Source organism: Lutra lutra, chromosome 13, assembly GCF_902655055.1.
Source record: "Lutra lutra chromosome 13, mLutLut1.2, whole genome shotgun sequence".
NCBI lineage: Eukaryota > Metazoa > Chordata > Mammalia > Carnivora > Mustelidae > Lutra > Lutra lutra.
This window is the reverse complement of record NC_062290.1, coordinates 28903923-28927810: the sequence shown is the minus strand read 5'-3', so window position 1 is coordinate 28927810 and position 23888 is coordinate 28903923. Positions and strand designations below refer to the sequence as shown.

Sequence of the window (23888 nt, the reverse complement as noted above, 5' to 3'; positions counted from 1 at the left end):
GAGCCACCCAGGTGCCCCTTCCTCAGTATTCTCTAGAAAGAAAAAAAGAGATGGAATGTGTCACTGATGGCTAATCTTTCCTTAAAGCTCATAGAACTTGGAACAATACTTTCTTCCAAGACAAAGATGACTGTCTCCCAGGCAGACCTAATATTTTGAATTGTCTATTAAAAATTAAAACACGTCTTCATTGCAAAGTAAGTATATATAAATGGGATGTCTAAAACGAGGGTCTACTTTCCCTCTGACTGTGTAAGACAGGAGTCTGCAGAGAAACAGATCCAGTAGGAGGTATGTGTACATACATGGAGAGAGCAGGAGCTCATACTAAGAAACTGGGTCCCATCACAATGGAGGCTGACAAGTCTCCAGACCTTCAGGGTGAGTGGGCTGAACCTGGCTAGAGACCCAGGAGAGCGGATGGTTCAGTGCAGTCCTAAGGCAGGAAGAAGCCAATGTCCTAGACTCCAAGGCCATCAGGTAAGAGGAAATCCCTCTTATTAGGGATAAGTTTCCATTTTGTTCTACTGGGGCCCTCAACTAATTGGATGAGACCCACCCACCCACCCTGGAGAAGTTGATCTGTTTTATTCAATCCACAGATTCAAACGTTAATTGCATTCAGAAACACCCTCACAGACACAACCCAGAATAATGCTGAATCGAATGTCTGGACACCTCCACTGACACATAAAGGTCACCATCACAACTCCCACATGGCTGGTGGGTGACAAGACAGGGACAATCAGCTCACGGGGGTGCCGGAAGCTGTGAAGGGCAGATACTCAGGTGGGAGAGAGACACAGCTGACCCCATGCAGAAGGGATGTCTTCTCAGACCTCTCCTGTTCCTTCCATGCCAGGGCCATTCTCTGCGGGCTCACTCAACCTCTAGTCTAGGTCACCACACAGTGCATGAAGAAGGCTGCATGCCACTCTGCCATCTTCTGAAATGGCTACCATCCTAGTGCTGACACTGTCACAGACTGACACTTGCTAGTGCTGGTGCAGCAAGTGGACCTCCCAGCCTTGGAGGGACTGCTATCCTGTGTGGCCACTTCAGGAAGCTGCTCAGCGGTTTCTCATAAAATTACACATGCAGTTACGCAGGCATGGGTATCCATCCAAAATAAATGTGAACTTGGGGCGCCTGGGTGGTTGAGCTGGTTCAGCCTCCGACTCTTGATTTTGGCTCAGGTGGTGATCTCAAGGTCGTGGGATCAAGCCCCGAGTCAGGCTCTGCACTCAGCGGGGACTCTGTTCCAGATTCTCTCTCCCTCTCCCTCCTGCTCTTATACTCTCTCTGTCAAATAAGTAAATAAAATCTTAAAAAAAAAATGAAAACTCAAGATTGTACTAAAGCCTGTAAATGAATGTTTATAGCAGCTTTATTCATGGTCACCAAATACTAGAAAAGAACCCAAAGGTCCTTCAGGGGGTAAGTGGACAAACACCAAACACGCATCTATCACGCAGCAGAATTCTGCGCAGCAATAACAAGGCACAAAACACGCGTGTATAAATCTCAAAAGTAATACGCTGAGTGGAAGCAGCCAGTCTCAAAAGGCTGAATAGCATATCATTCTATTTATAGGACATTTTTGCGAAGACAGAACAGCTTAGCGGTTGCGAGGAGATGGGGGGGCAGAAGGTGTGTGTGACTATAAAGGAATGAGACAAGGGAACGGGGCGGGGGGGACTATTCTGAATCCTGATTTAAACGTGTGTTGACGTCCTAAGACTTGCACACCCCTCCTCCCGCATCAGATTAACTATATGATCTTTTTAAAAATTGGAAAAATCCAGTGGTTAAAAAAAGTAATTGTATGTCACCCAATTGATGCACAGGATAGAGGGACCCAAGGGGAAATGTCTAGAGTATGGGGTCAGGCATCAGCAGCTGAGACCAGAATGTGCCCGGGCAAAGGGGAGCCAGAAGGGCAGGAAGGCACAGGCATCCCCATACGGCTCGGGGTACAAAGAGGATAAGCGACATTCCTGAGTCACTGGGCACAACCTAATAATTCTCTGAAAAGGCAAAACAGCTGTGATCTGTAACATTTCTTCCCCAAGATTTTTGTATTCATGGCCTCTGACAACCTTAAGAGAGGAAATGCAGGCTTACAGAGACGGTAAAGGATTGGCCTGGATTTTGATCTTCTGTCTGTTTCAGGAGTTGCCACAGAAAGCAAAGATTACACTATGAACGTCTCTTTCTGCAGCTGTACCCAGGCAAGCCCCTTAATCCCCTGTGCTCTTAAAGCCTGGCTCTTCCTTTAAAGCAGGGGTTCTCCATGGGGAGAAGGGGGGTGTTTTGCCCCCAGAGGACACGTGGCCTTGTCTAGAGACAGTTTTAGTTGTCACAGCCCGTGGGAAGGGTGCTACCAGCATCTAGTGGGTAGAAGCCAGAGATGCTGCTAAACATTGTACAAGGCCTGGGATGGCCCCTGAACAAAGACAAACCCAGCCCCCAGTGTCTCTGCGGCAGAGGTGGAGAACCTGTTGGCTTAAAAGCGAGGAAGAAAACATGTCCATGAATCCCACACTGTGCCAGGGATCGTCCAATTCTCAACTCACTTATTTCCTCAAGACCCTGTGGGGGTAGCTACTAGTAACCCCAATTTATAACGGAGCAAGCTGCTGCTCAGACCCATAAAAACCAGTACCCACACCCCAGTGACAGACAGGAAGCTGCAGGAACCCCCAGGTCCCTGTGAGGGCAAAGCCCAGGGTGCCCGCAGTGTGGGGCCCCCAGGGCTAGGCTGGGTCCTCTACAAACCCCTCCTTCACTTCCTTACATCCCATCTGGCCTCTAAAATCACCTCCTAACTGTAAGAGATCTGCAAACATGGGGGGCTATTTGGTTGGCAGAGGTGCAGGTCTGAATTCCAGGGCCCCAGGAAACAAACTTCAGAGCCACCCAGGACTGGCGTGTCACCCTGGCTTCCTGGGCTCCTCCCATGATTCCTGCCCTCAAGGCCCGGATGCCGCCCCTCCCTCCCAACAGCCCAGAGGCATTCCCAGCCAGGTGCTCCTGGGGGACATCCTCTCCTCCCTCTCTCTTCAAGATGGGTGGGGCACTGAGGCAGCGGCCTGGGGACAGAGAGACACATCACTGAGAAAGGCACGACAGTCCGTCACCCACAACCACATCCAACAGGCAGGGCCTGCCCGAGAAAATAAGCGGAAAGCTTTGAAAACAAGTCCTATAGTCACCTCTGAGGGATGCTGGTTCAGTTTTACCCCCTCCTGTAACTCGTGTTGACAGTCCCAACAGCTGGGAATGGAGGTGGGGGGTTAGCTGGAGGGGGTAGGAAGAGAAGTAGAAACCCCGAAGGAAGGCAGAGGAACAGTGCAAGTAGAAAAGGAACATGAGCTTAAAGTTGACCAGACAGCTCAGGAGTCAGATGATGTCATGCAAAGGAAGAGGAGCCCCAGGATTTGGGGACCCTCTTGCAAGTCGGGTGGGACTGCATTCATGGAACCACTCCTTAGCATCATTCTAGATAACCACAGACGGGTCTCGGTGCAGGCAGTACAGGGTTGTTCTCGAATTTGGCAAAGCAGAGTACATTCCTGACAAGGCTCAGGGCAGGACCCCAAGGTGTCCCACTGCAGGGCAGCCGTGGGCGGACCTCAACCACCCTGACCCCCACCCTGGGCCTCCCAGGCCCCGCCACAGCCACGCAGACCCTACTCACAGCTCTAAGATCAGGATGACGTCTGTCTTGTTCTCGTAAACCTCATGTAGGGTGATGATGTTGGGGTGCTGGATCTCCTTCAGGATGCTGACCTCCCGCTCGATGTCCTCGCGGCTCACGCCCCGCCGGCTGGACTTCGTCCTCCTTTTCTTGATAAACTTGGCGGCATACTGTACACCGGTGCTTTTCTCCCGGCATTTCTTCACGACTGCGAACTGCCCACTGTAGACAGAGGATGAGCGGTTACAGGTCAGTCACACATTTCTTTATTGCTCCCTACAAAGCCCGGATTTGAGTACGGATGGGGCAGGGCACGAGCAAGGAGGGTCCGTGTAATGGTGAGTAAGAAAATCCATGGGGTGGGAAATTAACAGATTAAGCAGGGTTACTTCTCATGACATTTCCGTTTCATTAAACCTGCTTCTTTAAGAACAATGTTGCAAGTGATACAAAATCTCTTGTCTTGAAGAATATTCCATGGAATGGATAAAGATGCCTCCACTTCTGTGATTCCTTCCTCCCACCCCTTGCAGGCTCCGGGATAGCAGCAAGGAGCTTCCCAACCTCCCGACCTCCCTCTGACAAGCCTTTCTCCCATTTGTCCAGGGAAGACAAGGGATCAAGATGGGCGAACTTAAAGAAAAATACACAGAGCCCTGCTTTCAATGACATATTTCTAGCCCCAATACTTATCAATTGAAACATTCAGAATTAAAAAAAAAAAAAAGCTATATATTCTGTTCACACCTCAGAGATTAGATCAGCCACATACACCAGACATCTGTTGGTGGCGGCTTCTCCAGCATTACCTGCCTCTCTCCTTTCTAGGGATCCTACAGCCCTGAGGAAGCTGACTCCACCCCCACCTAGAGATATGCATCGGGTGACCTAGGCTAAGCCAGTCAGTATACTATATCTTCCTGGCTCTAGGGACAGACACATGACCAAAGTAAGACCTTTTGGAGAACGCAGAGACCAAGACCTTTTCTGAGACTCTTCTTTTTTCTGGATGTGAACACTTAACTCCATGACCCCAGTCGCTGCTTCCAGCCATCCCGGGATGAGGGGGAGGTTCACTCTTGGTTTAAAGCCAACCATTCCAGAGGCGGAGCCAATAGAAGAAGAGAAACCAGATTTGGGGTAACACTGTGAAATGGCTGGATCAACCCTAGCCTGAAAGCCATCTGCCTTTGGGTTTTTCAGCAACAGAAGCCGATAAAGTCCCTTTACTGCTAAAGCCAGTTGGATATGTGCTTTCAGTTTTTTGCAGAGGAAAATATCCTATACATCCTAAGCCATGGCATATAACCAGAGCCTCCTACCTATGTATATAAAAGAATATAATAACAATTTAACACAAAATAATAAAATAAATACATAAGCAGGGAAAGCCTTGAAAGGCAAGTAAGCTACCCTGAAAGTAAGGGAAACAATACAAAAGGACCCTTCCTGTATCAATGCTGGCACCTCGCTTCTTCCCCAGAGGCACCCATCACAGGATCTGTATATTTCTTGGCAGGTGCTGGAGAACAGCTATATAGAGAATTATCACAGTTATTTTTAACTAGCTTTATTCTCCCATGAAGACAAAAGGGGGAGAGAAAATCAGATGAACAGTACCTGTTCAATGTTAAAGAAGGGATACTTTAATACATTACTCATTTACTTTAGCAGCAGAGGTCAGTGAAGAAAAACCCAGAGTACAGGATTATTTCTTTAGCACTGCCAAATTTTTGCATGACAGGCTATTAAGACTCTCTTTCTCCCTGCAGCAGAATAGCAGAGAGGCTGAAGATAAATCACACCAGAACGCTAGCACCAACTGCCTGTGAACTCACGACCTTAAAGAGCCAGGGGATCTGTTAGGACTTTATTACATTTTCCATTTTTTCTGGAGAGCAAAGAACTGGGCTTATTTCTCTCTTGGAGGGTGGAGGTGGGCGGCAGAGATGGGGCTGGTGGGGGAAGAAAACAGCCTGACTATGGAACAAAGTGACCTACTACTTGGCAGTGTCTCGTGAAGCGGTGCTTATATTCCCACTTGTCAGAAAGAGAGCATCAGGTCCCAGCTGAGAGCTCCAAAGGTGTCCAAGGACACGGGGTGGGGCAGTGCACTGGTCCATGCACGCTTGTCACGCAAGCACTGTGACTTTTCTCAGGGGCTGTAAAGATTCAAGGCAGATTCAGTGGTTTGAATTATGTTGCTTTAAACACTAAAACCGAAAAACCAGAAAGAGATGGGAGGAATGTAAATGGAAGCCTAAGTTCAAAGACTATCCCAAGTTGTTTTTCCTGCCAAATGTTCCACATGACCTTTCCCCTTTTAGTTATGGGAGTGAAAGCATCAAGGCCCCCCTACTCTAGCGCTGGGATGGGGGGGGGGGCACCGTATACCCTGTGTGCCAAGGCCAGGAGTGTGTGCACAGGTCCAAGCTGACGGCATTGCCCACATCTGCAGCGAAACATCTGGAACCCACTACTTCACTGGTCAATTGACCTCACTCACACTTCCGGGTCCCCCTGAGGGGAAAGCAGGCAGGGAGAAGGGGCTGCAGGTGGGATGGGAGCACCCCAAACCCCCCGGGCCAAGAGAAGATGTGATTCTAATGTCCACGGCTGCAGCTAATGTCCCGACTAACCTTGGTTGCAGATGGTCGAGAAGATGTAGACTAATTTCGAGGACCATTTTTCTAGACCCATCTCAATGCTACCTCTTTAAAGACACCTTTCCGAGTTATCTCTGCCTACCCAACGTCTGCACCACCTCCTTGCTCCGACCAGTGCCGTCTCCTGCACCTGAGCCCACAGGGCCCCTCGGAGATTTTTCTGCCTGCTTCTCGCCCACTTCCACTCCTACCAAGACTGCAGCTCCACAGAGGACAGAGGCCTGGCAGGCGGATCTCTCATCCCCTGAGGCAGAGGATGCAGGGCTCCTCTGGGAGCTCATGCATGATGCTCTTGACTCCTGAATCCTTAAAACCAGAGGTGTTACCTGAAGACACTTCCCTGTAGTTCAGTAGCTCTGCGTGGGGCTGCACACTCAGGCTGCCTCTCTGAGCTGGTGTCCCGCCTCTTGCTAGCTATGTAACTGAGGGTTTACATCCCCCTTGACCACTCTCTGCCTCAGTTTCCTTATCTGCCAATTGGGCTGAGTAATAGTGCTTGCCTGGGAGGGTTTGTGGGGTGGAAAGGAAGGATTAAATGAGCTAATAATATATGGAAAGTGATTAGAACAGCACCTAGCAGTATCACGTCTTCAATGACTATTCACCGTTATTAATCTCCAGCACCTGGAGCCACTGCCAGGAACTTAGGGTCTATGGTTCGAAGCTCGAAGTGCCTTCAAAGTATCAGCCTCTCAGAACTGCCAGGGGAAAAAAAAGCCCAAAGAAGAAAAAAGCCACAACAGGGTTGTCGAGTGTTTAAGGGTAAAACTCAAGCCGACCCTGGCCTTAGGCTTCGGCCTTCAAACACGACATCCCCGCCCTCATGCCCTGCCAAGGGAGAGCTGCTGCCCCCAGCAGATGGGGAAACTGAGGCACAACTGAGCCCAGGGTGGGCAGAGGCCCACGCGAGGCTATGGGGCCTTGGTGTGCACTCGGTAACTCGTGCCGGGATTTTCCCAGCCATCTCCGCAGGCAGGCAGCTAACCGAAGGCAGACTCCTCGGAGAAAAATTCCTTTCTAAACACAGTAATTTGCTTTGTGAGGCCTAATTTGAGCTGGACTGGTGGTTAATAGCTGCTCCCATGCTTTCCTTCCTGAGCAGCTGGCCTTGGCCCCCCAGCTCCCTCACACCCACTTTGGGGGGACAGTTCCTCTTCCCTGATCCCCCTCCCCCAATAATAACAACTGAAAAAAAATTTTTGTTTAGGCTTTTTTGGGCAAGAGCTTCCAAATCATGGGATCCCAGAGAAACAAAAGACAGCTGCCAGGGTAAGCTCTGGGCAAGGAGGAAGGTAAATTCACAGAGAGAAGCAAGGCCACCACTGCCACACATGGCGGGAAGGGGACTGCCTGGGCTCCAGCCTCCCTCCTGTGATGGAACCAGAGGCTCCCCACTGATGCACACCCCCATGGACAGCTGCAGCGGTCGTCCACGGATGGGGCAATACAGCCGTCCCTGGAAAACAGAAACTGACTGGATACCAGCACATTTGATGTGACAAAACAGAATGCAGGGGATCCTCACTTTCTGCAAGAGCTGTATGTGCCAATTCACCTACTTGCTACATTGTACTTGTGAGTTCAAAGTCATCATTGGCAGTGTTGTCACGGTCAAAGATCTGAGTCACCTGAATGCCCGGCTGAGGTGGGTCAAGGCGACACTCTGCCTTCTAGGTCAGCTTCGGTATAGTGAACAAATGTCTTTTTTTTTTCTTTTTTTTTAAGATTTTATTTACTTGTCAGAGAGAGAGATCACAAGTAGGCAGAGAGGCAGGCAGAGAGAGGGGGAAGCAGGCTCCCTGCTGAGCAGAGAGCCCAATGGGAGCTCGATCCCAAGACCCTGAGATCATGATCTGAGCCGAAGGCAGAAGCTTAACCCACTTAGCCACCCAGGTGCCCCACCAAATGTCCTCTTAAGAGTCTATTTAGTGCCAGGCTTTTTCACTTTTGCTATTTGTTGGTGATTTCCCTATTTAAAATCACCCCCAAAATGGGAAGTCCAGGGCTCATAAGACGGAGGCTGTGATGGACTTGTGGAGGACACATGTCATGGGTGGGTCAGCTTTGTTCAGGCAGGGGTGTCAGTGATGCTGGCCGTGAGCCCAGTGTTAAGGAATCAACGATGTGTGTAATGGAAGGCCCTTTAAACAAACACACGTGAAACAAGGTTATGCCTGCATCCGATGATGGAAATGTTACGAATGGAGGCTCACAGAAACGTGACCCTGTATTTTCTCAAGAACAAATGGTCCAGTATTCGCTAACTCAGTGTCTGCAGTGAAGTCACGGAACATAACTATAGCCCCAATCATGAGAATCGATTATATGTTGCTTTTTAAAAATGTACTCATGTTTTGTGTCACCTAATAACTGACAGAACACTTTGTTAGACTAGGTACAGCTAGCCAAATTCATTTTGACACAGAAACTTTCCATTAAATGTAACAAACACGTATTGACCACTAGTGGCCAGATCCATACAAAGCCTATGAGACACATCCCATTATAAAGAGTTTTGTACTACAAAAACTTGTTGATTTAAAAAGAATCTTAAATTTTATCAAAAAAAAAAAAAAAGAAAGAAAACTTTGGATAAAAGGAGCAAAACTTCATGAAGAACAACCTGCCACCTAGTGTCTTTGTCTAAGTCACTGACCTCATCAGAGCACCCTGTAGTCACTCAATGAACTGTACCCAGAATTCTACGCAAGGAGTTTAACGTATTACTTTATTCATTATCACAACTCTACAACATTCACACTATGCACTCTTCCATCAATGAGAAAAACCAAACCTTAGAGAGATTTTTTTCTAGTAGCCTGAACTCTTCCCTGCAAGGAAGCCCCACACTTGATAAGTGAATCCCGAATACATTTGCCTCCAATGCTCTATTCGTCGAACCCCATTGCTGTCCCGGGCTTATGTCCATTTTGTTGGAAATATAAGCCACGCCCCTGTGAAGTTACAGATGGGTCTAGGAATCATTCCAGGGAATGTGCAGGGGAGGCACAGAGAGGAGGGCCGTGGTTGAATACGGTTGGGCAGTGTTGCCTTTTCCCTCCTGCAAACTCATGAAGTGTTTTAACTAATTAAAGCCGCCGTGTTACCATGCTCTGACGTTCTCTGCAGTAAAGAGTAAGTCATGTTTGTGTGTCACTTCAGAAGCACTTACTAACAATTAGAAAGAGCCACAAAAGATTCTCAAGGTCAGCGCACAAGGGTGGCAAGCACACATTTGTGAAGCGTGTGGGCTTTTACAGGTCCATTATATTTCATGACGCATTACGAGTAAAGCTGTTGGACTCTGTTTAATCCAGTTGGGTTTTATTTTCAAATTCATTTATTTGTGGGAGTTTTGCTCACTTGGGGAAAGATGGGAAAAAAGATGGGATAAACGTGCAATGTCAGAGGGGTCGCATTCAGAGGGAGGAATCGGGCTGAACGTGACAATATATTGTACCTTTGCACTGGCACCTAACCTAGGGGCTAACATTTTCGTTGCTGACCTTGACCTAGACACCACATTGCAACAAGATCCCACAAGGGAAGGTGGGTGCCAACTCAAAACAAAGGGGCTAAAACAGTAGATCATTTTTTCCCCCTGATTTTAAACATGTCTCTATCCCAGGACATTTAAGTCATAAAGTTATTTATGGTAACAATTTATTGTTATGAGTTCCCTGTATTAATGCTGGAAACAGATCTGGCTTCGATCAAAAAAATGATAAGCTCCAACTCTCCCCTCGTCTCAAGGCTTTACAGTAAGGTTTCTAATTAAAGCAAAATAATTTCTACTTTTGAATTCATGTTATCAACCCGCAGCACAATATGAGAGCTGGTTCGTGGGCCATTTCTTCTTCTTGAAGAGCTGCACTGAAAGAGTGTCAGTGGCCTGAATCCTACCTGAACACTGGAATTACAGGTCTTCAATAAGAAATGAGGTGACAGGGGCGCCTGGGTGGCTCAGTGGCTTAAAGCCTCTGCCTTCGGCTCAGGTCATGATACCGGAGTCCTGGGATCGAGCCCCACGTCAGGCTCTCTGCTCGGCGGGGAGCCTGCTTCCTCCTCTCTCTCTCTCTGCCTGCCTCTCTGCCTACTTGTGATCTTTGTCAAATAAATAAGTAAAATCTTAAAAAAAAGAAAAAGAAAAAGAAAAAGAAATGAGGTGACAGAAGCGGTTTTCCAAGGATGAGTTAACATTGACCGCAGGGGAAAAGACCCCAAAGGGTTTGCAGGCTAATGGGAGACAAGCACGTAACACCAGAGTATGGGAAGGGCCGTACAAAGGACGTGGCCACTGTGAAGCCCCAGGGGAGAGCATGAGTTCAGGGGACCCAGGCTGTACCCTGAGGGTTAAGCCGCAGCCTAGGGGACAAAGTGTGTGGAAGAACGGTGTCCAGGAGGAGAGAGCGGGAGCTGAGCTGGAGAGGCATGAAAGGGCCTGGTCCGTATTTCCAAGAGGAGAGGGAGCGGTGGTGAAGCGCGAGTGCAGCCCCACAAACAGGGCCCTGCCCACTATGAAGCGGTGCCAACCCCAACTTGGCCAACAATGCAAGAATGCATTGTTGAGCCTCAGTTTCCCCATCTGTGTGAGGGTGATGCCAACATGAGATGAGGCCAGGCACGTGAGCTGGGTTCTCTAAGCATATTGAGCTCACATAGGGATGAGAATTGACAAGCTATCTCAGCTCGGTAGTTCTCCAAGAAGCCCAGAGGACAGTGTTTCCGTGGCTGAAAAGTGGCACCAAATTTCTCCTTGGCATTTTTCCAGGCAACAACTGTGAAATCTCAGTATTAAATCTCTGTTTTTCTTCCCTCCATTAGGACTAAATTATATTTGATGAAACCTATCTAATGTGTTCCCCCCAAAACCTTATTGTTTCACTTAGATGCTGAAGTTTTAGTCTGCGGCTAAGTTAGGGGAAGCTGTCCTTCGCAAAGATGGCCTCAGTCACATCTTTCAGGTCAAGGCTCTCCCGTAGTGTGACCTCGTCTCTCCCACCCTGATGTGGACTCTCATCCTGGTCTCCTGGAATCTGAGACTTGTTTGACCAATAGAATGTGGCAAAAGTGATTCTGGGACTTCTGCCTGGCACACATTCTTGGGTGTTCCCTCTTGGAACCCCGCCACCCTCCTAGGAGAAGCCCAGTGTGGAGGTGTCCCCATCCACAGCTCCCTCCAAGTGGACAGCAGATTTAAGGTCGGCCAGGAAAGTGGACATTAACATCTGGCCCATCAAGTCTTCAGATGGCTCCAGCCCCAGCCAACACGTAGTGCCCCCAGATGGGGGTCTCAGCAACCACTGCGGGGGGAGGAGGGTCGGCAGGAACGCAGAAGAGCATGAGGGAGCATGGTCAACTGCTGCTTTTCGCTTCCCCGTTTTGGGCTGGTTTGTTACACAGCCATGGACAGGTGGAACAGTCACGAAAATATCTGGGACGATGGGTTTGACCCATGACCTGGGAAGCTGTATAGGGGAAGGAGTCGGTACCAAGGATGAGAGGCCAGCAGGTGACGAGGGACAGAGCCCAGCATGACAGGAGGGAGCAAGAATGCCCAGACCATCTTGAACACAGCACCCACCCCCACCCCCGAGCCTGCATCCGCATGTGGGGCTCATGTTTCAGGTCTGGCAGCTGTTCCCTATCCTTCAAGGAAAGCTCTGCATCAGTTAGGAAGGATCTCTGTGTCAGAACCCAAAACCAACCACAAACCCCAGAGGCTCTCGCTGAAATGCCTTCACAGATCCCTGGTGCAGCGGGGCTTGCCACTCGTCTCCAGTTCACCTTCTCCGGTTTCTGTGGGGGAGCAGGACCCCACCTGGAAACCCAACACCCACTCCCAGCAAGCTTCCATGAACGCGCTGCCACCTAACCCTCACTCAGACTGGTCCATGCGCCCGGGGCCCAGTGGAAGCCTCCCCTTCCGTCCTCAGCCACCAGCGCACGGAATTCAGCAGACGACGGAGGCGAACCCGTCCAGGGACTGGGAACTTCAGCACCAAGTTCAATCCCCTTGGAAGGCTTCTCTGGTTCAGCCCACACTCCCAACTGCCCCTCTCTGCCCTTTGAGAAGCTTCACATGACAGGAGGGCAAAACACCTTTTACAAAAACACCAAAGCCAGTGATGAGGAGGAGGATGATTGAAAACACACAACCCCACAGAAATTATTAAACTGCTACCAAGACTCAATCAAAATGGCACAGGGTCAGGGCACCTGGGTGGCTCAGCTGCTTAAGCGTCTGGCTCTTGATTTCAACTCAGGTCATGATCTTGGGGTCATGAGATCGAGCCCTGTGTCAGGTTCCACGCTGGGCTTGGAGCCTACTTAAGATTCTCTCTCTCCTTCTGCCCCTCCCCCAACAAGTAAAAATAAATAATAAAAAAAAAGGCCCCTGATCTGAAGAAGAATTGTGTCCCCCTGCCCCATAAGAAAGCAGCACAGGTTGCCAGGCTACGGACAGCGAGAGGCAGGGTTTACCAAGGGCATAAACACCAGCCTGTCACCCCGGGAACCAGAACAACACACGGGAGTCAGGACTGGGTTGCCAAACGGGAAGTGCTGCCCCAGGGCGGCTGGGAGACGCTGGAGCAGCATGCTGAGCAGAAGGACTGGGCGGAGAGTGGACCCCTTGGGCAGAGCAGCCTCTGGGAGGGCGGGACTGCCCAGAGAAGTCCTCACCCAGCAGAAGAGAGCAAAAGCCAGGACCCAAGGCAAGGGTGGGCAAGGATCTGGGTTCCGGCACAGGTGTGGTGTTGCCAGTGGGTCAAAGAAATCAAATACATAAGCATCGGGCAGCTCAGGCAGCTCATTATAATTAAAGAATAAGCAAACCCCAGCAGGCAAGGACTCAGAAGAAAGGGCGATTAGAAAGGTAACAGTGCACGCCTCTGCTCACTCCACTTGTCCCTGGGATCACTCTTTGGACAGGGAAGGTCTGAGGTCCACCTGGAAGTGCATTTCCCAAATAAACAGATGCTACTTGGAGAAAGGGTGTCATGGTCAAGCAAGTTTAGGGGAAACTGCGTAAACAGAGTCACACGGGTCTCTGCACGCAGGACTCAGCGGACTCTGCTCTCCCCAAGGCGGGGGACCACATTCAGCATTTCAAAGGGTTTGGGTTGTTAACCACAAAGTGCTTATTTTATTTTATTTTTTGCTTGTTTTTTGTCATGGAGCATTTTGAAATTTTGAAATCCAGTTTTGGTTTTGGTTTTTGTTCGTTTTTTTTTTTTTTTAAAGAAAAGTCTGCTTTTGTCTCCTCTCCCAGTTAAATTCTTCTTCAGAGTTGGGACTGGACTCTAAATGCCCAGTTTCCCTTTAATTTTCAAGCCAGAGCTGCATTTTGAGGTTACTTCCTCAGGCACACCCCCTCAGGGTGCGGCCGGGTGGGGCTGAGTGCAGAGCTGGCTTTGGGAGGGCTCAGACCCTTTGGGACTCTGGCCCATTAGAAGGGTGGGGACCAACTGAGTCAGGCCAGGGAGAGGAAGCCGCCCGCTGCTTTGGAGTGAGCGCTCCTCTGCCTCTTTCTGGCTGTTGGTCTGGCTGCTTAGAGGGGATGGGCCAGTGCACAATGTTGTAGTCCTGGCACAAGCCCAGTACCAATTGAGACTAAGTCTTTTTTTTTTCTTTCACATGGTTGGCGGGGCTAGGTATTGTGGACAGAAACTGAGAGCTGGCAGGGTAGGTGTGGAGAGAGAAGGTCTGAAGACAGAGTGCTGTACTATTTGCTGGCCGGTTCACAGGAGAACTCTTGAGCTCTCCTGCCTGCCTGGGACCATGAGAACCACCACCGAAATCGTGTGGTAGCGATGGGAAGGAGCCCAGAACCTGCAAACCACTTAGAGCAAGTCCTCAGCAGCCTCCCAGGCACTTGACTTATACAAGACTGGAAGGAACACTGCCATCTTATTCCGGGAGGTGGGGGGGCAGGGAGAGTTCCTTTGGTTACTGTCCCTTGTGGCCATATCTAATCTTGCTTGATTCAGATATGGTCTGTGACTTCAGGAATTTACAACCCATAGGGCTTAACAGGACATTTCCATGTAACAGATCTGCGAGTGCTGTATAAGACGGACGGAGGTGTGCAGAGTGAGTGGGGGTCCCGCGCTAGCTGAGGGCTGGGGACAACCCCACCCACCCCAGTCAGCACCACCTGGGCTCCCGAACTCGGGACCAGGCACAGAACACATGCTTGGTGTCTGTTTTTGGTTTTTAAAGCCAAAGGGGAAGGAAAAAGGAAAACAAGTATCGGAAAAGTGTCATTTGATGCATGTAAAGAGGACCTTCAACAGACAGAACAAACAACAGTACTCCAGATATTTTTCTCCAAATAGAGCAAGTCCCACACTGGAACCAGGGCTGCCCTTTGAGTCCAGTATTATGGAGAGTACAAGGCCCTTGTAAGGAAGGGTGTCATGCCAGGATCAGCCCTCCTATTTAACCAATGGTGACCATGACAGGTGACTGCAGATCTGGGTTTCCTGCCCCAAGACTGTGCTCGAAACACAGGGCTGAGGGAGGGCGGGGTTGGGTTGCTCAGCTGAGGCTCAGAGACTGATGCTCATGCTATCCCTTGGGCCAATCCCATTATGTGATCCTCCTGACTTTGTCATATCATCCCCTTTCAGCTTCTGGGCTAAAGGTAACTGGGTCATAAGGTACGATCCGTCCTCCACTCAGCAAGCTGCCCTCAGGGGAAAAGAGCTAAGAAAGAGAACAGGAGGTTCATATAACTTCATGGGGCAAAGGAAGAGAAACAGGAGCTGAGCCGAAGTACCTTATCCCATGACCAAAAAAGAAAGTTGGATTCATTCAAGGTGCAGAGACTCAAGATGGGGAAACCTAGCCAAAGATAACAAGATAGGTAAAGTTCAGCCGGGTCTAATGGGCACACGTTGTAATCGTGCAACTACTACACCGAGCTGCATAGGTTCAATGAAAGTTCTAGAAACTGTGGGATAATGCTCCCCGAGATGTGCTCTGCCTGGTTCTGGAGCGTGAGAGGCACTTCCCGAAGATGCCTGGATGTTTGCACATCTCCCTTCTCAGCTTAGGTGGAAAGACTACTTGTCTGTGTGTTTTCATGGGCAGGTTTGGTATGTATGCTGTCGAGGCAAGCATGTCATGGGCAGATTTGGGACCTTCCGCCATGTTTTGTCACTGGAAGAATTAGCTCCACCTTATTCCAAGAAGCCAGGTCTATACTGAAGGTTTTGGACTTGAGTGCCCTTGGAAGAAATGCAAATATGTTTGGCGTGATGTGGCTTCCAGCACATTTTAAAGACCGATGAGCTTGTACACAGGCTGGTTTGGCTCTGGAGACCGAATACAACCGAGGGTTGTGGCTTCTTCATAGTTCTCCTTCCCAGGGCTTGCAAGAGTCACAGGCCCAGGTCTCAACAAGGCAGCTAGTGGTTGTCTGGCCATGAGCCCGGCCGGGAGGAGTCCTTTTCAGGGCGCTCTTGGCCAAGTCCTTTCCCGTGATGCCTACACATCCACTACTTTGGCTCCAAATCAGGTGGGGACTCACCTCACAGGAAGTGTGGGGAGACGAGAAAACAGGCAGAGGACCGAGGGGGTCACCTCAGGCCAGGCAAGGAGAGGCTGGCAGGGAAAGTCACTGCTGGAGTTACCTGAAGAAAGAGCCACACCGATAAAACTGAAAGATGATAAGTTAAAGGGAAACCAGAGCTCCCGGGAAGTCTGAGTCTTCCCTCGGTGGAAGCAGAAGTCCCTGGAAACCTGCCACGTGGGCTGACCTCACCCCCATGAGCAGACCTGTGCTAACCTGCAGACTGTCCTCAGAGGCAGGGGGGAGGGCTGTGAACTCCTCAGCCGGGAGACGGAGCACACTGATGACGGCACTTCACCCTGGAAGTGCAACTTCTGGGGCGCAGGGGGCACCAGCCAGGTCTTTGGTCAAACCCCAGAGAAAATGAAAAGCACCTGGTCTGTCTCAGGGATGAAAGCAAGACCTCCTGAAGCAGGGACTGCACATGTAAACTACCTATCCATGCGGTGTCACTTCCTAAGAAAACGTGGAATCTGAATTCAGGGGGAGTCGGGGTGATCAGCCCCAGAGCTTCAGAAGCTGTAGCTGATGGAAACACAACTTTCTGGTACGAGAGGCAGGGGAGGGAGCCATAGCAGGAGAGAAGGGGTGCCAACCTCTACAAGGCCCCTGTCAAGGTGTGTGGGAAGCCCTTCTGCTTGGGGTACCCACTTTCTCGGCTGCAGTGTGGGGGGGCCCCTCCCAAGGCAGCTGCCAAAATGCCTCCCTCCCTCCCCTGCCCTGCAAGGGCCTCATGGTCCTGCCACTGGGATCAAGAGCCTGTGCTTATCTGTACTCACATGGCAACACCTAGGCCGGGCAGGCCACCCCGTTTAGATCCACCACAGCTCCCAGGCAGGCAACAAGGCCCAAAGGAAACCAGGGCTTTGGGCCCTGGAGCAGCGAAGAATTGAACACACAGTCGTCATGGTGCCCCAAGCAGGCCCACCACCTCAGGCCACTTGTTCAGGCCTTCCCCTCTAGGGGCTGCCTTCCAGGGGCTTCTAGATCAACTCCCGAGTGAGGGCCGCTGGTCTCCAGTACTGTTAGGTGGCTTCACAGTGACGGTGAACTCCGGGAGGGAAGTGCCAGCTCAAAAGCTGTAGGAGGCCAACACGTGGGATTTGTAGCTTGTTTTCCACGGAACAGGCAAGTGAGTGACACAGAGACAGACACCATGTTTCCAGCCCCTTCATGATCTGTGAAGCATTCATAAGAGATCCACTACTAGTTACTCAGTTTAGAACTGAGTTTGGAAGGGAGAAAAAGGAGCACTACAAGAATCGGATTACCAAGCGTGAGTTCTAATCCCCTTCTTAATACCCTACCAATAGATCAGCTTTACAAAAATTGTTCATATTATACCTGTACATAGGATTCTTTCTGAAAATTAACACGCACAAACCTAATATGGTGCATTCAGTAAAATTTTTTAATTAATACACTTGACCCTTGAACAACATGGGTTAGGGCAGCGACCAACGCCCCTCCCCCACCCCCCCAGCCAAGTTGAAAATCTAAGCATTAACTTTGACTCCCCCCAAATTTAACTACCAATAGCCTAATGTTGACCAAGCCTTAGATAACCTACACAGTCAATTCACACATTTTGGGGATATTCTGTGTATTATATACTGTATTCTTACAATAAAGGAAGCTAGAAAAAAGAAACTGTGGTTAGGAAGATCATCAGGAAGAGAAAACGTATTTACAGTACTGCATTGTACTTACTGGGGGGAAAACCCCACGCATAATTGGACCCCACAGTTCAAATCCATGTTGTGTAAGAGTAGGCTGTACCTGTTGACTCTATGACCTTATGCGTCAACCCTTAAAACTATATGCTGACTACCTACCTATCTGTTTCAACACTTCCATTGACCCTCTACACTTGGAAGAATGACTGCTCCAGTAATTAGAAACATCACAAAAGATGTCCTATCATTTGCTTTAAGAATATTGTAGCTCTGAGAAGTTCACGTGCATTCACTTTTCTCAATCACTTATTTATTGGGCCCAGCCATGTGCTCAGTCCCAGCAGGCCCTCTCTGGTAGGTGCCTACCTGCCTCAGAAGCTTTTCAAGGGGACAGCACTGTATTCGATCTTGCATACTCATTTGAAAAGCAAAGGTATATTGCAGTCCTCCTATGGTTAATGACACTTAAGGGAATTCTCCTGGTCTCCTTGGAGCTAAGGTCTCCTTGGGCCTAAGTGCTTTATGTAAGGAGATGCCTTAGGCCATAGCTTTAGGTAAGTGAGCACGACCAAAATATTTTTAAAATAAGAATTGTCGATAGTCATTAAGCAATCATTGGCCCTTGAGAGGTCAATGCAATGTGCAAACTCCATGAGGTCAGATTCCTAAAGAATGGAGAACAGGAAGGCAAGATTCATGATCTTGTAGGAATACAACAGAAGAGTAGAAATTATTCAGAAAGCCCAAATGAACTAAGCCTTGAGAAAGGAAGAAAAAATCAACATATAAAAGAAGATGGACAGAAAAGAGCTAAGAGTGGATGGTATCAAAGGAGGAAATAAATGAATTCTTTTGAGCACCATTTCTTTTTCCTGTGTGAGGGCCACTGGCTTTACTTGGGGGAGTTGGGAAAACACTGGTAAGGTGGAACTAACTGAGGTTTGAGTTAATAAAAGGGATAATAAAAGGTTGCCCAGCTGGGCATTTAAAAGAAATTCCAGTCTTCAGGTCTGAGAATGTCAAATTTCAGGGTGGCTGAAGCAGTCTCAAATCATTGGTGGCAATCCCGGACCAATGTTAAGGAATGACGCTATACCCATGTTCAAAAAGAAGACCAAGCTGGACCTGTCTCTAAGATCAATTAGCTTGTTATTAGTCTCCAGCAAAAACTGAGAATCAATCTTTGATCAGATGAATTAAAAACAGCACGTGATCAACAAACAGCACAATCAGAAGAACGTTCTCCCTGCCTCCAACGGGGTTGTAAGATGAGCAGGAATAGGAAATGATATCGACAAAGAAAATGTTTTGATTTCAGCGAGGCCTGTGACCTTGCTGGCCTTTCATGGAATTTTTGTCGATGAAATGTGGAATCACCGTGTGGCAGGCTAGAGAGCTCTGGAGTCTAGCGCTGTCCTAGTAAGACGTTTCTCAGTAGATCAGATGAAGGCATACTTACTGCATTTTTTAAAGAACTAGTCTAAAAGCAAGGGCTATGTTCACTGATAGAAACAGGATCTAAATTACCCCAAATGAATAAGAAAATCATAAGAGAGATAAACAGAAATCCCTCTTTTTTTAAGGTTTTACTTATTATTTATTTGACAAAGATCGCAAGTAGGCAGAGAGAGAGGAGGAAGCAGGCTCCCCGCTGAGCAGAGAGCCCGATGCGGGGCTCGACCCCAGGACCCTGAGATCATGGCCTGAGCCAAAGGCGGAGGCTTTAACCCACTGAGCCACCCAGGCGCCCCAGAAATCCCTATATTTAGATTCAAAGAAATTAACCTCACATGAAAACAGCTTAGATCGAAAAACACCGGACAGTTCTAGTTCATCAAAAATAACACAAGCCACGTCACTGCCGACACCATGGTTGTGGCACCAGCACGTTTAAAGGGTGCAATGCTCCTGCACGCAGTCCCAGTCTGGGCCCCAGAATGGGCACTTGCACTTGGTAAGAAAGATGCTAGCAGGGTAGGTGGCAGTCAGGGGGTGGGGATGGGCAACAAGGAGGTTTGGCTCTGGGCAGGAGAACTGTCACTATCTGAAAGGCTGTCAAGAGGAATTAGGCCATCAGCCAGATATTAGTAGAAGGTGGGACAATGGTCTCAGTTCCCTTCCTCTGCTTCTATGGGCTGCAGAAATCAAGACTCTGCTGTACTATTCTCCTCACTTAACTAAAAGAAAACAAATCATTGGGTACAGTTGAAATCCCATGACAGAATTTCTTCTCTATGCATTTTCTGGATCTCTATTATCTGCATGATCTCCCCAGATTGAAACTCGAAGTAAGATCCATTATTTCATTCAACTTCTCTAGGCTCATTTTTAGAAATATATTTTATGCACTTGTGCCTTAAGATTAACTTTGCGAAGTGACAAGAGAGTAGCCACAACCTGAGCAGAAATGTACTGGGGGTGGGGGGATAGAGTGTTAGGCCACCAGACAGCAGTACTGGATGCTGACCCCTGGGACATGTAGCAGTGGGAATGCTAATCCAATCCTTCAGTACCTCTTCTGAGACTCAATATGGTCATTTAGGAAATTAAAATGAAATTGAGATCAATAATGCTTAGCTTACAGGACTGCTCTAAGATTCAAAAGTGGTAAAAAGATGTAATTGTGTCTTATACACTTCACACTGTCAAACAAATATAACATTAATATTTGGAGTTATTTAAGTGATATCACAGCTGGGAATAAAACCACCATGTCTTATGTCCAAATTTTCCTAATGGGTTCAGGTCAGTCTCTGATAACAGGATGATGAAAGAAGGAAGGAAAGATTTTTTTTTCTTTTCTTTAGACAGAGAGAGAAAGAGCACAAGTGGGGAGAGACAGAAGGAGAGAGAATCTTAAGCAGGCTCCACACCCAGCGTGGAACCCTACATGGGGCTCAATATCACAGCCCTGAGATCATGACCTGAGCTGAAATCAAGAGTCGATGCTTAACCAACTGAGCCACCCAGGCGCTCCAGAAAAGGATTCTTTTAAACAGGATTTAAAAACAGCCAATTCAGGCGCCTGGGTGGCTCAGTGGGTTAAGCCGCTGCCTTCGGCTCAGGTCATGATCTCGGGGTCCTGGGATCGAGTCCCGCGTCGGGCTCTCTGCTCGGCAGGGAGCCTGCTTCCCTCTCTCTCTCTCTCTCTCTGCCTGCCTCTCCATCTACTTGTGATCTCTCTGTCAAATAAATAAATAAAATCTTTAAAAAAAATAAAAATAAAAACAGCCAATTCAAGTGTTCCAAACTCAAAATTAAATATCTAGACAGATTAAATTAATCTTCTGCATGACATTAAGACTCATAAACTTTAGAGGCAGAGGGCCTGGTTTTGAATCCTGACTTTTCCACTTAAGAACTGTGTGATCTTGGGCAACCTTTCAACCTCTCTGTGGCTCAGGTTTCTCATCAGGAAATTGAGCCTAATAAATGCGCCTACATTAAGTAGTTGATACAAGGATTAAATGAACTATACCTGTCCAACTCTTTCAATACTGCCTGACTCATAATATGGACCAGATGCTTGCTACTGTTATTAGAATTGTTATTACTGCATATCATTGCTTAAAACCATCTCCATCTTTTAGGCACATGTCAAGACTTGTATATTGTCCTATTAGGGGAATAAGAGAAGGAAAAACCTATCAAGTTCTTCCCCCACTCTGTCCTGGAAAAACCATCTTGTGCACAGGCTACTGAGTGTGCCTTCCATGAAGGCTGCTGCCTTCAGAACACCTTAGCAGGAGGTGCTCAGACTTGAGGAATACTGAACTCTTCAGGGTAAAGAGAAGGAAAGAGATGGACCAATGGCCTATAGCTGTCTTGGGGAGAGGTCGCCTCAGAGAATTTGATGGTCCTCTCACTCCTGAGGCTGCTAGGCCAGAAAGACCTCAAAATATTAATTAAGGATCAAACTGAAGAAGGTGACTTTTAGGATGCTTATAATCAACTTTAGAAATGTTGAGTGACATGTCACCATATAGCTGGTTCAGAAGAGTTAATGCTAGTGGTTCACGGTAAAGTAAACGGAATTGAACTTTGCACTGGTTCCAAACATACGTACGTAAACAATAAAATTTCACATCGGGAAAACTTTGAAAACTTACAATCTGACCATATTCAGGTCGATTCAATTTGCATTAATCTATTTAAGTACTGGTATTGATTATTTGTTCAGAGGATATGTCCAGTAATTTTTGGCAATAGGAAGTGAACTGTAAGTATGTAATCTTCATAATGAGGACATACATGTACACTTAAGTTTTAAGCAATGGATATTTCTAAACTTAAACAATGATTTATTTAGAATGGAGCTGTCCAAAAGAAATATAATGCAAGCCACAAATGTAAACCTCATGTGCAATTTTAAATTTCTGAGTAGTCACATTAAGAGAAAAGAAACAGGTAAAATTAACTTTTAGAATGCATTTTATTTATCCCAACATATCAAAATACTATAATTTCAACATGTAGTCAATAAATAAAAATTATGATGCAGTCTTTTACTTATTTCTCGGCGGGGGGGGGGGGGGGGGTGGCGCTTAACCCCAATGGGTAGGTTATACAGACAAAACATTGAAATTTGGGCTAGCCATACTTCAAGTACGCCCCAGCCACCAGTGGCTTGTGGCTGTTGTTGACAAATGGCACAGCCTCATGCTAATTTTATAGCTATAATATAGAACTCGGACATAGCTTGATTATTTTATTTATAGAAGGAAAGTGGAAAAGATACTTGTGAAGTCACTGGGAGGTGAACCGTTGCTAATTTGACACATTAATCATTGGAAGATGAAAGATACTACGGCTGACCTTATTAGAAGACTAAAGAGACCAAATGCCCCTTGGAAACCGAGACTGTGTATTGTAGATAATTTTGTCTTAAAAATATGTGATGACACTTCCAACTCTTTATTTATGTATACTAAAATAGTTTTCTTTTTAAACATACTCTGCCGTATGGGGCATGGAAGTCACTTGCACAACCACATGCTCTAACAATCACTGATGTACTTGAAGGCATTTACCAAATCTCCCTTCAGCTTCTCTAGCAAATTCTTGTCAGTATAACCACTGCTTCATATAGAGGAGTTTATGACTCCAAGAAGCATTTCTATGCAGATTTCTAAGCAGTGTTCTACAGGAGGCTACAATGTATCCTGCCCCATTTCTATGGCTCCAAGAAGGAAATCTAGGTAGATTTCTAAGCAGTGTTCTACAGGAGGCTACAATGTATCCTGTCCCAGAGAGAAATACACATTATGACTCAGCTGATTTAATTTAAAAGTTTGATCCCTTTTGGTAAACTGATAGTCTAGGTGATTCTACTACTTATTTCCTCCTCCTCCTCTACAGAAAGGCGAGCAATGCTAGACAATGAAACAGTGGAGGATGGACAGGAAGCTTCCCATGAGACCTAAGAGTGGTCAGGGAGGAAGGGGCGGACAAGTCAGTGGGAGCAGGTGTGAATGGCTGCTAGCAATCAAGATTTTTGGTTGTTGGGGTGATGACTGTGGAGCAGAGGAAAAGTTCCTGGTACTGAGCTGGCCCAAAACTGGGAGGCAGAGTAATGGTTACATCATATGCCGGGAAGTAAAAGTTGCTGATGGGATGGGGGGGGGGTGAAAGAGAGAAGTCTGTGTGCCCAGATTCTCACTGCTCACAGACATCTGCCTTCTCTCTGCACCGTAGTTCTTAAATACACGGCTGATTCATTTCTCCCTCACTTGTGAAACATCACAGCACTGGTGCCCATTATTTCTCCTTGTTGGTGAAAGTCATAAGAATTAACAAACCTATCACACAGGACTCACAGGTGCTTATGCATAAAGCACCTAGTGTTCCAGCCAAATGGCAAGTTTAACTACGATGAGGTACCACAGGGTTCTCTGCCTGAATCTAGGTGATTGCTACCTGCATCCATTTCTTCCTTCACTCAATGACCATTTCTTGAGTGCTCTCTCTGTGTCAGACACAGTATGGTGTTTTGGGTTTTTTTCCCCCTAAAATAGTTCCCTAAATGTCTTAAAATATCCAAAATATCGCCAAAAGGGAGAATCCGTAACAATGAAATGTTCTTCTTCCCTCTCCTGGCTGAGAACCACCATCTCCAGGAGTCTTTCTCCCTATTTACCATTCTTTGCTTCCTTCCTTCTCCTTATTAAATAATAAAGGTGAGGGTCATGCCATTCTAAAAGCCGCCAACTGCATCTGCCATTGACTTGGAGAAGACAGGTCCTGTGACCCTGGGGATCAGCTACTTCTTG

At 47.7% G+C, this 23888-nt stretch overlaps 1 protein-coding gene across 6 annotated transcripts in view; it reads right to left on the bottom strand.

Moving 5' to 3' along the window:
• Positions 1 to 23888, bottom strand: part of DAPK1 (death associated protein kinase 1) — a 174617-nt gene that overhangs the window by 75782 nt on the left and 74947 nt on the right. For all 6 annotated transcript variants that reach the window (XM_047699206.1, XM_047699210.1, XM_047699209.1 and 3 more), the window contains exon 3: positions 3701 to 3922. In XM_047699206.1, the coding sequence (XP_047555162.1) occupies positions 3701 to 3922 (222 nt within the window). The remainder of the gene's footprint in view (positions 1 to 3700; positions 3923 to 23888) is intronic.